Source organism: Sorex araneus, chromosome 3 (assembly GCF_027595985.1).
Source record: "Sorex araneus isolate mSorAra2 chromosome 3, mSorAra2.pri, whole genome shotgun sequence".
In the NCBI taxonomy this organism is placed as follows: Eukaryota; Metazoa; Chordata; class Mammalia; order Eulipotyphla; family Soricidae; genus Sorex; species Sorex araneus.
Window position 1 is genome coordinate 197,501,060 of NC_073304.1, and position 15,987 is coordinate 197,517,046.

Sequence of the window (15,987 nt, forward strand, 5' to 3'; positions counted from 1 at the left end):
GGAGTGACTCCAGCACCGCGGGTCGTGCCTCCGCCTCCCTCCCTCAACTAGGCACACAGGGCCTGGGAGGATGGTCGAATCCTAAAGTAGTGATGTAGGAGGAAGGGAAAATGGAGCGACGACTCGCAGTTGGGCACCGCTGGCATCTCCGACGGTCTGTGCCGAGGTAAGCGCTGCACCAGTCAAACCGCGTGCCCAGGAGCCAGGGCCTGGGTGGTCTCCGAGGGGCCTTGGGATACAGCCATGTATCCGGGTACGGAGAAGGAAAGAGGCTCACCGGCCTTGAGCAGGGTGCTGGTGCCGCGCAGCTGGGGCCAGGGCAGGACTCGGACCCTCTGAGGCACCCGGCCGAGAGGGAGCGGCGGCGCCGAGGGCGGGGCGGCGGCGCTGCGGGGCGGGGCGGGGCGGGCGGGCGGCCGCTTCGGGCCGCGCTCGGTTCCTCTCCACCTGCCGGCGCGCGGCGCTGGCCATGGGCAGCTGCGGGCCGGGGGGCGGTGGCGCGGGGCCCCGCTGAGCCCGCCGGGCGGGCATGGGCGACCGCGAACGCAACAAGAAGCGGCTGCTGGAGCTGCTGCAGGCAGCGGGCACCGGCAACGCGCACTGCGCCGACTGCGGGGCGGCGGGTAAGCGGGGACGCCGGCGCCCCCTTTCCTTCCCTCGGACCGTGTCCCGTCTGGCCCCCCGACCCCGCTGCACCCTCGCGGACTCGTGGGACACTTTTGGATTCAACCCGCGCAACGGTCTTCTCCCTTGCGCTCTCCCTTGAGCCCCTTGCGCTCCCCACTTGCGCTCCCCACTCTGAACTCAGACCCTTGCGCTCCCTTGCGCTCCCCACTCTGGACCCAGATGTCTCCAAGTCTTTGCACCCCGACTCTAGACCCGGGATCCGGGTGTTCTCGGCCGGACCCGCCAGAGTCTGGTGTCTACACGCCGCAGCCGGCCACTTCCTACCTCTGGACCCAGGTCTCAGACCCGCGCCGGGTCCCTCCCGCCGTCCAGGGCCTCCACCTCTGTCGGGTCCCCGCCGTGCCCTGTGCCCTGCGCCTCCGGGTGGGCTGGCCGGAGGCTGGAGGCTGGTGTGCTGGTTCCCTGGTGGGGACACCAGGGCCTCCGGGGACACTCGGGTGAATCCAGCCCAGGGATCCAAACCGACTCCTCCCCCAGCACCCCCAGCCCAGCCCGGGTGGCCTCTGCCCGCTCGCCGTCGACCCTCTCGTCCCGCAGATCCCGACTGGGCCTCTTACAAGCTGGGCATCTTCATCTGTCTGAACTGCTCCGGGGTCCACCGCAACTTCCCCGACGTCAGCAGAGTCAAATCCGTGAGACTGGACTTCTGGGACGACAGTATCGTGGAGGTAGGAGGGGGCGCCGGTTTTGGGAAAGAGGGCTGGGCACCGGTCTCTGGCGGGAGGACGCGGGGGCGGGGGGCAGAGTAGGACCGATTAGGCAGACTCGCGGCTCCCACGCGAGCCTTGAGTGGGAATCTAGCTCCTTCACTCGCTCCGCGCACGCGGGGGTTTGTTCTCTGTCCCCGTCTGCGTTGTGCAGGGAGGCTACAAGGGGTGGGATCAACGGAAGGGTCTGGGTAAGCAGCGGGCAGACGGCTGCTGCGGGTTAGCCCAAGTCCTGCAGCACAGAAGTTTTTTCCTCTCTGGTCAGTAATTGCAAGTTTTCCTGTGTCAGGGGACCACGCTGCTCCCCTGACCTTCAGGGAGAGAGGGCACCTGAGTCAGGATGATGAACAAATTATGTAGATAGGTACTAGATAGCGCTGTGCTCTGTGCTGTAACAGTGCCGGATGGCTGGAATTTCCAGCACTGTTGAGGAACCAAGCGGACCGTTAAAATACCTGACCCGTGGCAGGTACTGCCTGGGACACTGGGCTGGATGCTGAGGTATTTGAACCGTATTTATGGCAAGTCTGCTATGGGCTGTGGACTAGAAAACAGTAAACAAGATTAAGTGCCTGCCCACAGGCCCCTTGCATTCTAGTGCAGGAAAAAGATGAACCGAGCAGGCAGAGAGAAGGTAGAGGGGTCAAGGCGGTATCTTGCATGTGGACCAGCCTCCAGCTCTGCCAGGAGTGAGCACCACCAGGTGTGTTCCAAGTTCTTCCCTCCACCCCCCATAAAAGGAACGCAGTAAGTCAGCACAGAAATATGAATAGAAAATTATTTCTTTAGGCCTTTTAATTTCCCTGTCATAGTTGCTTCATTTTTAACATCCCTGAAACTCAAGCCACATAGTGAATAAGTGGCACAGTTGGGATTTTAATGTTGGGATGAAAAAATCCGAATAAGACAGAGAGAGAGTGTAGGAAACAGGGTTCTTTGCCTTACACATGGCTAATCTGAGTTCGATTCCCTGCCCCCTGAGCACTGCAAGGAGTGATCACTGAGTGCAGAGCCATGAGTAAACCATGAACACAGTTGGGAGTGGCCCAAAAACAAATGAAACCAAACCAAACCAAACTGGGTTTTCATGTCTGGGGAGATAGTATAGTGGGTAGGATGCACACTCTACTGTGGCTTGCACGATCTTGCCTTGCAAGCACCTGCAGACTTTTGGGGACTGCTCCTTGAGGTCGTGACCAGTGCAGGAATGGGAGAAATTCAAGCTCAAATCCTAGCGCACTACTTCCTGTGTTTTTCCTTGGGTAAGTCACCGAATCTCTCTGGGCCTCAATTTCCTCATCTCTAAAATGGCGATAGTGATATTACAGTGGTTGAAGGGGTCACAGGAGCTAATGTGTGTGGACCCGAGACTCCTAGCTGTAAGAGGTATGGCTGTGAGAGCACCTCATGGTTCCATTTCGGTGTTCCCCAGCCTCCGGGGGGCCCAGGACAGCTCCTGTGGGATGTTCTACTGATCCAGCCCAGAAGCCCTGAGAATTGAGTCCATGGTTTCATTTCACTTTTTTGTGTTCAAGTTCTAATATGACCCCACGTTGCTGTTGTCTTGCAGTTTATGACCCACAATGGGAATCTGCGTGTGAAGGCCAAGTACGAAGCCAGAGTCCCTGCCTTCTACTACGTCCCCCAGGCCAGTGACTGCCTGTGAGTGGGTGACTGCCAAGCCCTGCTACCAACCCCGCCCCATTGTCAACACCTCGGTGTGCAGTGTTCTCTCCTGTGGATGTAGCAACAGAATTTGGGGCTCTTTCGGGCTGTTCATGGAAAATGCACAGAAGCAATGAAACTCTTCCCCAGCTTCGTTGCTGGGGACTCACATGACTGTGCTGAACTCAGTTTCTGTGGCTATGAAAAGGGGCACTTTCTCTCTGGCACTGACGTTCTCTTAGCCACTGGTGGCCAGCTGACTTGATCAGGAACGTTCTCTTAGCCACTGGTGGCCAGCTGACTTGATCAGGAGAAAAATGTTGGGATTTTTGCAAAACAACCACATTCAGGCTACTTCCTGTGGTGTGTTGAACTCTGGGCTGCCCCATCTGAGCTGTCTAGCTCAGAAGCAGCTTGCCTGGGCCGTAGCTCCCTAAATAGTAGCCATAAGATGATGACTCGCTGCTGCCTCTCCTAGCTACTCTTACCCTTTGGCCTTTACGATCGACCTGGCCCTTTCTGAAAAGCTTCTGTGCATTCATTTTATTATCTCAACAGCTGCAGGTGACATATATATTAACCGAGTGATGGAATTATAAAGCTTGAGGCTTGTAGAGACGGAGTGGGACTAGCCCAGGTCCTGGGTAAGCTGAAACATGGAGAGAATATACTCAAAGTACAGTTGTCTGGCTGGAACAAGAGGCAAGGGTTCTGCCCACTCAGTGGTGGGTGTCCAGCTCCCAAGAACCCCAGGTCTGTAAGTGACCACCTTGGCCTGAGCTTCATTCCCAGTCACTGAGACTCCCCGTGAGTGGGGAGACTCTGCCTCCCAGGGCATGTGTGGCAGCCCCCCTGCCTCTAACTTCAGGGTGCAGTGCACAGTGCACAACCTGCGCAGCCGCACTACCTGGCGAGCCATGCCTGGGGTCCCGAACACAGGCAGCAGGCAGAGACTTGCAGCAGGGAAGCCCAGCTCTGTCCAACTCCCCCTGACCCTTGTCCCGAGAAGGTGGAGCCCAACCAAACCTCTGTGGCTGAGTGTCCTCATTCTGGTCTGGATGGGGATGGCCACATCAAGTAATGCCCACAGAACTCTAGATGAAATGATTTATGTAAACCCTCTCATGGGCTGCCTGATTCAATTTTCATTCTATTTTGCGTCCTTTTTGCTTTCTTTTAAAAAATGATTCGAGGGGCTGGAGTGATAGCATAGCGGTTAGGGCGTTTGCCTTGCACGAGGCCAACCTGGGTTCAAATCCCAGCATCCCATATGGTCCCCTGAGCACTGCCTGGAGTAATTCCTGAGTGCAAAGCCAGGAGTAACTCCTGTGCATTGCCGGGTGTGACCCAAAAAGAAAAAAAAAAAAAAAAGATTCGATGGGGGGTTTTTTTGATTGTTTTTCAGTGCAGGGAATTGAGCCCTGAGCCTCAGCGGAGCCAGGGAGGTGCTGTGCACTGAGTACTACCCTTGCCCTGTCCAGGCTCAGCTGGGGGCCTGGCCCTCTGGCTGCGGTGCTCCCCAGGGAGACAGGCACTGAGAAGAACCTACTGTGTGCTGAAGCCTCTGCCAGCCTTGCAGCCTGCTTACCCTCACTCCAAAGGGGCCTTGCTCTTAGCTGACACTGATGCCTCCTCCCACCAGTGCTTGGTCCTATTCTTGCAGCACCATGATTGGGGTCTTTGGTCTCCCTCCAGGTTTGATCCTGAGGTTCAGCTTCCACATCATCTCCATGCCCTAGGGCTCTTGACAGGAAGTGACAGAAACACTTATTTGTCATCTGTTGTTTTGCTGTCTATGATGGTGCTCAGGGCCTTTCCCAAGCCTGGGGGCCATTCCCTGCAGAGCTGGGGATGGAAATTGGGGCTCTGCATGCAAAGCTTGGGCTCCAGCCAACTCTCTCCCCAGCCCTAGAAGCCCATTTAAACCAGTTTAGGTAAACGGGTACTTTGTGGTTGTGGGGGTCAGACCCCAGGAAGCTGCCCTCGGGGCCCAAAGCTCACCAGCTCTCTTGAGCTGGCTGCCCCCATTTCTGCCCCCATTTCCCTCCCTCAGTCAGGCCTCCAGGGCACCGGCAGCAGTGCCTCCGGGTCCCTGGAGTTCTTCCCAATTCCTCATTCTTCCCTCTCTCATTTTTGCCCAGATGGGCCAGTTTAGGCCCTGAGTGAGGGCAGATAAATCTTGGAATCTTTTTTTTTTTGCGGGGGGGTTCACGTCCGGCAATGCTCAGTGGTTACTTCCTGGCTTTGTACTCAGGAATCACTCCTGGCGGTGCTCAGGGGACCATATGGGATGCTGGGAATCGAACTCTGATGGCCGCGTGCAAGGCAAACGCTCTACCTGCTGTGCTATCGCTCCAGCCCCAAATCTTGGAACCTTTACCTGAAGAAGTGGAATAGTAATCAGATAATTAAGTTATATTCTCTTGTGGCTGCATGGTTTCCCCCAGGGGTCCTGGATGACAGTATTTGGGTGGATTGTCAAACACCTCCCATGAACTGAATAGGCCTTGCGTAGACATTTACAGCTACGGGTGGGTGAGTGCATACCACGAGCTGGGGCACATGCTTTGCCTGCAGGAGCTTTTTGGCTGTGACCCCGTTCCCCCTGGTTCCCTGAGCACAGAGCTGGGAATCGCCCCTCTGCACCACCAGGCATGGCCCCAACACATACTAGAACCAGAAGCCTCTTCACAACCCCGAGGAGTAGGTAGGATACTGCAGGCCTGTCCCCCAAGTTCAGACGAGTCAAACTTGGTTTGGATGACACGGTGGCTACCTGGCAGAGAGGACCCAGGAGGCAGACCCCGTCGCCACTGCTCTGCCCTGTGTGTCAGGCCCAGACTTCCCAAGTGGGCCACAGGAAGAGGCTCTTGAATGCTCCGGGCTTCAGCTCACGAGGCTGCTGGGGGAGGCGGCCGTGTCAGTGGACGGAGAGCAGATGTTTGTCTCACTGGCTGAGAGGGCCGAGGTTGGGATTGGAATAGTCCAGTGGCTTTTGTACTGAGAGAACCCCACCGGGGTCCCCTGAAGACACTGGCGAAGTCTAAGAACATCTTGTGTCACCTGGGACAGGGAGCCTGTCTAGGGCCATTGTTGGTTCAGCAGGACCACAGGGGCATCTGGTGGGTAGAGGCCAAAGGGGCTGCTAAGTGTCCTCCAGAGCACAGGGCAGCCTCAGAAGCAAGTTCTCCAGCCCCTGACACTGACAGCACCAGGACTCAGAAAGCCTGGAGCCTGCGGTGGCTGAGCAGACCGCCTCTGCTGCTTGTTCCCGCCTCGTTTCCGAGGGCCTGGAGCCTGTGTGTGTGTGTGTGTGTGTGTGTGTGTGTGTGTGTGTGTGTGTGTGTGTAAGATAGAGGGGGGAGGAGAGAGAGAGAGAGAGAGAGAGAAAGAGAGAAGGAGGGAGGGGGGAGGAAGAGACAGAGAGAGCAGGAGGGAAAGAGGAAGGGAAGGGAGAGAGCGAGAGCGAGCAAGCAGGCCTCAGACACAGCTGACCAAAGCCCTCTCTTTTCAGGGTCTTAAAGGAACAATGGATTCGAGCTAAGTATGAGAGACAGGAGTTCATGGCTGATGGGAAAACCCTCTCACCCCCAGGTAAATTTATTTTCATCGTCTTCTGAACGATGTGAGGTCTAGAAAACAGAGTGCCTAAGGCCCATGAAAAGAGAACTGCTGCCCACCCCCCTGCCCACAGAGGCCAAATTGTGGGTTCATTGATCGCTGAGAGAGGCATCGTCTTTGCTGGGGGAGCAGAGCTTAGGGTTTCGGTGGCTGAGAAGAATTTTTGTCTTGCGTCCTTGCAGAGAACAAGTGTACAGAAAGCCTAAATATACAAAGCAGGAAGCCTCAGCCGGTGGTGGGGAGGCTGGGGGGTGGGGGGTGGGGGGGACAGGGGCAGGCCAATAAGGAGGCAGCTCTGCCTCTGGCCAGCCCCAGGGTTGCTCCAGGCTTGCTGAAGGACCTGGGCCGGGTTCCAGCCTCCCTTCCTGCCTTTGTCCTGGGCTCAGCCTTCTCCGAGGCCCTGTAGCTGTCTGCCGTGCCTGCCTTGCTGCGGCTCAGTGTCCGAGTGGACACCGACTGGGGCGCGAAGCAGTGGGAACCGCCAGGGCTGCTCTCTCCTGGCTGCCAGGAGCAGGCCCCATGCCTCCGCCCAGCGCAGGAGTCGTCGGGCGCCCGAGCGATGGGAGTTTCTTGAAGCTGAAGTCAGTGGCAAGTTCGGCAGGACCCGCTGGGCTTCTCTGAGACTCAGCTTGTTCCCCAGTACTCAGGAAGGGTTGACTGTGCCTTCTTCCCAGTCAGCCCAGGGGTTGCTCAGCTAATGTCCTGGGACGTCACAAGCCTGAGAGTCCAGCCCCGGGACATGCTGCTGAAACAGCGGAGTTATGAGCAAGACCAGTGGGGGGGCTGGTGGGGGGGGGCTCACTGCCCCCGAGACCCTCCCAGCCCTGGGCGCTGCGTTGTGGGTCTGCAGGCCATGGGTGATGACGCTCTCTCTTCCTCGCTGGCTAAGGGAACAGAGAAGGGTTCCTGTGGAAGCGAGGAAGGGACAACGCGCAGTTCCTGAAGAGGAGGTTTGTCCTCCTGGCCAGAGAAGGTCTCCTGAAGTACTACACCAAGGAGGAGGTAAGAGGCCAGGCCAGTGCGGAAGCCCACTTGGAGCATCAGGATGCCCCCTCGGGGGTGGGGCAGATTCTCACTAATGGTGCCTTATGGGTCGTCTCAGCTGCTGTAGACCACTGCTTTTTGCTTTGCTTTTTGCTTTGCTTGTGTAGTCAGCCTGGTCCAGCCCCCACACACCTCTCTCCTAAATTGGCCTTTGGTGATCACTTGTACTTATTTCATTGACTTTGGCACTCAGGTAAAGAAATTTCTTTTAGGTTTGGGGGCCACACTTGGGGGTTCTCAGGGGCCACTTCTGGGTACTCAAGAGACCCTGAGGTGCCAAGGATCAAAGCCAGGTCTCCCGCCTGCAAAACACGTGCTCCAGCCCTTTGAGCTCCCCATCTGGGCCCTCAGGAAGTCTTCCTGAATCCCTGCTGCAGGATCCATCTTATTCCAGGCCCTAGAGCGTCATCCCCAAAGGGACTCGTGATCTCTTCAACCTTTTGTTCCAATGGAAAATGAAGTGGTAACAGACCTGAACTGCATGTCACGATATCATCTCTCGGGTGGCAATAGGTTCTGAGGAGTGAAAGGAAAGTGGGTGAAGGGAGAGAGAATGAGGGGGCTGGGAATGTGCAAGGGTACCCCTCCCATGGCAGTGGAATTGAGGATGAGCAAAGGTCAGGTGCGTGGGGGAGAGAGTGGAAGGAGAGAGGGGCTGGTGTGTGCGGGAGCTGCGTGCTGTCCTGGCGAGCCCCCACTGTGTGCCGTGTCAGAAGGAGGAGCCCGGGAGTGGGTGCAGCCGGAGCCCTTTCAGCCAGGCAGAGGCTGGGCCTGAAGCCCTCACTTCTGCCGGAGGCTCCTTTAGTGCCTGAGTAGCTCAACCCTGAGCCACAGCCCCCCTAGGAGTCTCAGCATGAGTGTGTCAGGGGGTCTCCTGGCCATGGGGCGAGAGTGACTGTTGCACATGAAGAAGAAGAAAGGGCTGGATGGCTAGTAGAGCAGATAAGGCTCTTGCCTCATATGTGGCTGACCCAGGTTTCATCCCTGGCACCACATATGGTCCCCTGAGCCCACCAGGAGTGTTTCTTGAGTCAGAGTCCCTTAAATAATAATCCAGTAATAATCACTGCAGAGCCAAGACAAACCTTAAGTACTACTAGGTGTTACTTAAAAAACAGTATAAGAAGAAGACAAAGGATAGAGGGGGCCAGGGGTGTGTCTCAAGTAGATGAGTGCACAGGTTTGAGACCCTAGACTCCTGCACTGCATCGCCCCCCAACCCCAGCAACACCAGGTGTGACCCTATAACAGTTAAAACAAAGGATGGAGAGACGTAAACCAGCACAGTGGTGGACCTTGTATGTCATCCTAAGGTTTGGCATTTGCTTATAACTTTATAAAGCTAGGATTCACATACCACACAGTTGAGCCTTTTATTTGTATTTTTTAAACAAGATTTAATTAATTAATTTATTATTTTGCTACAAGTCTCATAGTGGAGATGTTACTGGTGCCCACTCGAGCAAATCGATGAACAACGGGACGACAGTGCAGTGCTACAGTGCTTATTTTGCTATTATTTTGCTTTTGGATCACACCTGGTGATGCTCAGGGGTTATTTCTGGCTCTGCACTTAGAAATTAGACCTAGCATTGCTCAGGGGACCATATGGGACACCAAGGATCGAACCCAGGCCGGTCACGTGCAAGGCAAATGCTCTACCTGCTGTACTATCGCTCTGGCCCCATTGATCCCTTTAAAGCATGCAGTTCAGGAGCCAGAGCAATAATAAAGTGATAGGGCACTTGCCTTACATGTGACCAACACAGGTTCAATCCCCGGCACCCCGTGTGGTTCCGTGAGCCCCAGAAGTATTCCCTGAGAGCTAGGAGTAAACCCTGTGTACTGCTTGGAGTGGCCCAAAAACAAATATAAAAAGAAAAAAAATCCACAGCTCATGTCTGGGAGTATATTCTCCACAATCAATTTATAAATTTTTTTTATTGCAAAAAACCCCTACACTTCTTCACTGTCACCTTTTACCCACCCTTTCGCCTTTGACAATCACAAATCTACTCAGTCTCCACGAAGGTCTTGAGTCCACACTACATGCAAGTGGTGACCTTGTGTGACAGACTGATTTCATTCAGCAGGGTGCTGTAAAGGCTCATTCTTTTGGGAGGCGTGATCACACCTGCTGTGCTCCGGGCTTATTCCTGGCTCTGTGCTCAGGGATCACTCTTGGCAAGGCTTGGGAGACTATCTATTGTGCCTGAGATCGAATCTGGGTTGGCAGCATGCAAGGCAAGTGGCTTACTTGCTGTGCTATCGCTGCAGCCGTTATTGTGATTTTTGTTTGCATTTCCTGATTTGTATTAGGACAGTAAATGTAGGCATTTCTCCATAGAAATGTCTTACCAAGTCCTTTCCCCATATTTTAATTAGGTTATTGGTCTTCTGATGAGTGAGTGGTAATGGTTCTTTGAGTAGCCTACATACAAGTTCCTGATTTGGTTTGTCATTTACAAAAACTCTAGCTTTAGGGGTTTTTGCTCTGAGAAGGGAAGCCACTGTAGCAGTTTTTGGCAAATAAATGATGTGAAAAGACAGAAGCTTAAAAGGAACACCCTGGTGGCTACTGTGTGAGGGCGGGGAGGAGGCAAGAGTGGAAGCAGAGAAACCAGTTTGGAAGCTATTAATAATCAAGGGAGGAAGAGAGGTACAGTGATCAAAGATAATGGTGAAGGCAGTGGGTAGAAATGGTCAAATTCTGCCTGTGTTTTTAAAGTAGAGCCAATCAGATTCACTCAAGGTTTAGCTGTGTGCGTGATCCATGGGCCAGAGAGGAAACTCAAAGGGTCAGAGCACCTGCTTTGCATGCGGAGCTCTAGAAAGGCAGAGGCCCACTTTGGAGCCCTGGTATGGTGCAGCCCCCTAAGCACTGATGAGAGTGACCTCTGTGCCTCCCCCACCCCCCAAAAAAAAGTATGATGCCAAGACTTTTGCTTTACACAGCACAAGAATGGATTTGCTGAGATGGCAAAGACTTAGTTCCCTAAGGGGAAGATCAAGAGTCTTTTTCAGTTTGAGATGGTGATTAGTCGCTCAAGTGGAGAACTTGAGAAAGATGTTGGATGTGGGTTTCTCCTGGTATCCAAAAGTAGAACATTGTTATTTGGAAGGTTATTTTCGAGCTCTTTGAATACACACACACACACACACACACACACACACACACACACACACACACACACAGAGAGAGAGAGAGAGAAAAACACCTTCCGTGTAAATCAATGGTAGTAGCCATTCCAGACCTAAAAAGTAACCTACCAAATCCTACCAACGAGGAACACTCTTGTTTCTGAGAATAAGGGAAGCCTGGACATGCGGGTAGCCATTGGAGACAGAGTTTGGAGCTAGAATTATCAAAACTTACTCTGTTGCCTCCAGCCGGTGTTCGGGCCTGCTGGCTCCAATAGTGCTCAGGGGCTTCTCCTGCCTTTGTGCTTGGGGGTTGCTCCCAGTAGGGAGACCCTGGGGTGTCAGGGATTGAACCCAGGCCTCCTGCATGCAGAGCAAGGCCTCGAGTCCATTGAGCTATTCAAACCCCTCTGGCTTTGCCTTCTTTCATTGTTTTTCAATATTGTTCTGATTTGGGGGTGGTGCTCAGGGCTTGGGGGTCACTCCTGGTGGTGCTCTAGACGCCATGTGGTACAAGGGAGGGAACCCAGGCCTCCTCCAGCTCCACTTCCTTTACAACATGGCAGCTGGCCTCTCACTAGGCAAGGAGGAGGCTGCCAGCCTCCAAGGCTAGGCCAGGACCCGATGTTCTTCCATTGGTCAGAACATGTCAGTTGCTGACCCAGATTCAAGGGGAGGGACTGTAGTTTCCACCTCTTTCTGGGAGGAGTGGCCCGGTGGGAAGAAAGGCAGAGGCCCACTTTGGAGACTTATCTGTGTCTCCCTGGGCCGTGCCAGCAGTCAGAGAACAGAGAAGTTTCCAGCGAAGAAAATGTGAGGGCGTGGCTGAGAGAAGCACCAGCTCACTGGCTTCCATTTCCTCCATGTGACCACGGTTGTTTGGCTCCTTGTCGCTTTCACTCTCCTCTGAGCGAGCTTGTGGTCCAGGTCACACTTGGGGCCACTGAGAAACTATGGGAGAAAAAGAGTACCAGCCTGCTGGAGGGAGAGGGGGATTTCTCCTCTGGCTCCAACTGACCGAGTGTTCTGGGTACAAAGGCGGGAGTGCTGCTGCGTGCGGAGGGTCAGGGGAACCTGGGGGGTCCTATGTCCGGGACCCCGGGGAAGCATCCTTGGCTGGGAAACTTGGATTTGGTTTGGTTTTGGCCACAGCTATCTCAGGGTTTCCTCCTGGTTCTACCCTCAGGGATCACTCCTGGTGGTTCTGGGGATTCTGTGGGGGTGCAGGGACCTTGAGTCGGCTGCAAGCACGGCCAGAGTCCTGCTACCTCTCTGTTCTCCCCAGCCCTTGGCTGAGAAAAGGCCTAATTTTCACAACCTCAAATGTAGAAAATAGAATGTATTGCCTCTCTTCTTTTTAAATCTCTCTTCTCAAATGGAAAGGTTTTAATTATTTATCTTCCCAAATGTATAGTGTTTATTTTTTATTTTTATTTTTGCCTTGTGGGGCCTCACCTGGCTCAGGGGTGACTCCTGGCTCTGTACTCAGGAATTGTTCATCGTGGTGCTCGAGGGGCCATGTGGGATATACTGGGAATCCAACCCAGGTCGGCCATATGCAAGGCCAATGCCCCATCCTCTGTTCTATTGCTCTGGCCCCCCAAATGTAAAGCTTTTAATGACCATTTTTGCAGTGCCGGCATTCAGTCACCCTCCACCCCTCTTTCTTTTGGGTATGTATGTTGTGTGTGGGGGAGGGGGGTGTTGGACCACCACCTGGCAGTGCTGAGGGGCTAACCCTTTCTCTTTGCTGGGGGAACAGTGAATGTGGTATACATGAGGCAAGTGCCTGTGTGTGTGTATGTGTGTGTGTGTATGCGCGCGCACGCTCAGGGATCTTCATGGTGGTGCTTGGGGGATCATATGTGGTGCCGGAGATTGAACCTGGGTTGGCTGCATCCAGGGCAGGTGCCCTACCACTGTACTATCATTGTGGCCAAGATAAATTCTCTTAACAGAGAAGTGTTAGATAGCTCCCAAAATAAACAGAGTCTGAGGTAGGCCAGAGAAATGGAGTGGCGTCGGCCTCGCATGTCTGACCATGAGCTCAAGTCCCGTGTCCCACACGCACGGGTATCACCCCAGCCGCTCTGCTGCTTGAGCCTGACAGCTGTGTGGCCCCCCGTACCACAGGCCACTGTCTGCTCACACCCAGCCAGTGTGTCTGAGCACCCAGAGCACAAGGGGAGCAACCCCTGGCGAGGACTGCAACCAAGAAGAGCCAGCGTTGGGGACGGACCCATTGTACCACAGGTAGGGCACTTGCCTTGCACATGGCTGACCAGGTTCCATCCCAGCACCCCATGTGGTACTCTAAGCCCAACAGGAGTGATCCCTGAGCTCAGAGCCTAGAGTCAATGCAGGACTTAGTCCTGTACTAAGTTCCTGTCCAGCTGGGGAATTTCTTTTTCTTCCCCTTCTGGTTTCCAATAAACCTTTCTGTTTCCAGAAAGAGAGAAGTGGGGGTTAGGGAAGGCGGGAGAAGGAGAGAGAGAGAGACAGAGACAGAAACAGAAACAGAGAGAGACAGAGAGACAGATAGAGACAAGATAGAGACAGAGACAGAGAGTCAGAGAGATGGGGGGCAAGATAAGGGTTGATGCCCATATCTAGTGTGCTGCTGACCCCTGGTGTGATCCCTGGCACCGCGTGGCTCCTTGATCACTGTCAGGTTGGCGTAGCCCATCCCCAGAATGGGGCCTTGCATTGAATTGCCAGCCTGTTTGTCTGAAAATCACCAGGAGTGACCCCCTGTGCCCCCTGAGCATTACTTGGGAATGATGCCCCCCCAAAAAAAATAAAAGAGAAGAAAATGAAATTAAGAATATATATCTCGGGGGCTGGAGCAATAGCACAGCGGGTAAGGCGTTTGCCTTGCACGCGGCCTACCCGGGTGCAAATCCCAGAATACATTATGGTCCCCTGAGCACCGCCAGGGGTAATTCCTGAGTGCAAAGCCAGGAGTAATCCCTGTGCATCGCCAGGTGTGATCCAAAAAGCAAAAAAAAAAAAAAAATGTATATATATATATATATATATATCTCAGGGTCAGAGTGATAGTATGGTGGGGAGGGCATTTACCTCGCACACAGGTGACGTGGGTTCGGTCCCTGGCATGCCATATGCCCATATAGTCCCCTGAGCACTGCCCTGAGCGTCGCCGGGTGTGCCAATATTTATATTGGCTGTTTGGGCCACATCTGGTGATGCTTAAGGATGTGTGTAAATATATATATATTATATATATATGTATATATGTGTATGTATGTATAGATGTCATGGGGCGAGAATGATGTACAGCAGGTAAGGTATTTTCCTTGTATGCAGCTGACCTGGGTTCAATTCCCAGCATTCCATATGGTCCCCTGTGTGCTGGGAGTGATTTCTGAGTGCAAAGCCAGGAGTAAGCCCGGAGTACCAATGGGTGTATCTCCAGAAAAAAGAAAAGGAGGAAAAAAGAATATATCCCTCAGTATAGCAAACTGTTAATATCCAGTGCACATTTTTTTTTTTTTGGCTTTTTGGGTCACACCCGGTGATGCTCAGGGCTGACTCCTGGCTCTGCACTCAGAAATCAGTCCTGGCGGTGCTCGGGGGACCATATGGGATGCTGGGAATCTAACCCGGGTAGACCACATGCAAGACAAACGCCCTACCCGCTGTACTATCCCTTCAGCCATGCACATAAAAAAAAAAAAACTTAAAAATTGGGAAGGAAATTTGCAAAGGATAAGCAAAAGGTGGGAAACCAAAAGTCTGGTGAGTAGAAAGAAAGATGCTCAGTGTTTTTAGCGGTGAGGGAAACGCAAAGTGAAGTCACAGTCAGATGCTCTCCACACACCCCAGGATGGTTCAAATATAAAGAGCTGACGGTAGCAGGTGTTGGCAAGAATGTGGAAAAACTGGGACACGTGCATTTCTGGTAGGAGGAATTGAACCTGTAAGTGACTCAATAGCTTTAGAAAATTATCTGGCAATTTTTGCATAAGAATTGGGCTTGGAGCCACTCCTGGTTGTGTTCGGGGCTCCTCGCAGTTCTGTGCTTGGGAATCACGCCTGGTGGTGCTTAGGCACCATGTGATACTGGGATTGAAACTGGGCCTCCTGGGCGCAAAGCGTGTGCTCCGGCTGGTTGAGCTATCTCTCCGGCTCCATCGATTTGGGGATGTTTATTATTTTCTCCCTGCCCTTTTATTTTGCTGTTGATATTTTGTTGTTTCCACGAATGGGGTTGCGCACTTGATGATAACTTGTATCTGGCCTCAGAACCAGAAACATTTTGGTCAGGTGCTGGGGATCCCCCAGTGGGGTCAGGTGCCTGGATCACACCTGGCTCGTGGGGCTGTCCTGGAGAAGGGGACATTTGTGGGCTCATGCACGCAAGGATACTGCACTCCTCCGAGCTGTCACCCTGTCCCCTGGCAATTTTGATGAGCTAGGTTGGTTTGTTCTTTATGCAGTGCCCTGGATCAAATCCACGGCCTCATGCTCCACCACTAGACTACAAACCTGGCTCCAATTTGGCACATTTTAATAAAGTTAGCGATAGCACAGAGGTTGGGCTTTCGCCTTTCACTCGGCCGACCAGTGTTCGATTCCTCCGCCCCTCTCGGAGAGCCAGGCAAGCTACTGAGAGTACGGAGCCCGCATGGCAGAGCCTGGCAAGCTACTTGTGCGTATTGTATATGCCAAAAACAGTAACATTCTCTCATTGAGACTTCTCAATGAGAGACGTTACTGGTGCCTGCTTGAACAAATCGATGAGCAATGGGATGACAGTGACAGTGACAGATATACTCTAATAGTATTACCAAGCCATTCAATTCCTAGCATTTACTAAGGAAGAAAAAAAAAACAGGTCTAGGGACCAGAGTAATAGTACAGTGGGGAAGGCATTTGCCTTGCACATGGCCAACCTGGGTTATATCCCTGGCATCCTGTATGGTTTCCCAAGCACTACCAGGAGTGATTTCTGAGTGCAGAGCCAGGAATAACCCCTGAGCATCTTTGGATGTGGCCTCCAAACAAACTATATATATATATATGTATATATATATACATACATATGTATATGTATGTGTATATATATACATATATATAAGAAAAATACAGGTCCACAAAA

General features: G+C 53.2%; 1 protein-coding gene across 2 annotated transcripts in view; it reads left to right on the forward strand.

The window, feature by feature from the left end:
* Nucleotides 1-415: 415 nt before the first annotated feature.
* The window catches only part of ADAP2 (ArfGAP with dual PH domains 2), a 34,847-nt gene continuing 19,275 nt past the window's right edge, over nt 416-15,987 (forward strand). For both annotated transcript variants that reach the window (XM_012932751.2, XM_055133316.1), the window contains exons 1-5: nt 416-623; nt 1,225-1,355; nt 2,965-3,056; nt 6,574-6,653; nt 7,570-7,682. In XM_012932751.2, coding sequence (XP_012788205.2) covers nt 530-623; nt 1,225-1,355; nt 2,965-3,056; nt 6,574-6,653; nt 7,570-7,682 — 510 coding nt within the window. In that variant the 5' untranslated portion in view covers nt 416-529. The remainder of the gene's footprint in view (nt 624-1,224; nt 1,356-2,964; nt 3,057-6,573; nt 6,654-7,569; nt 7,683-15,987) is intronic.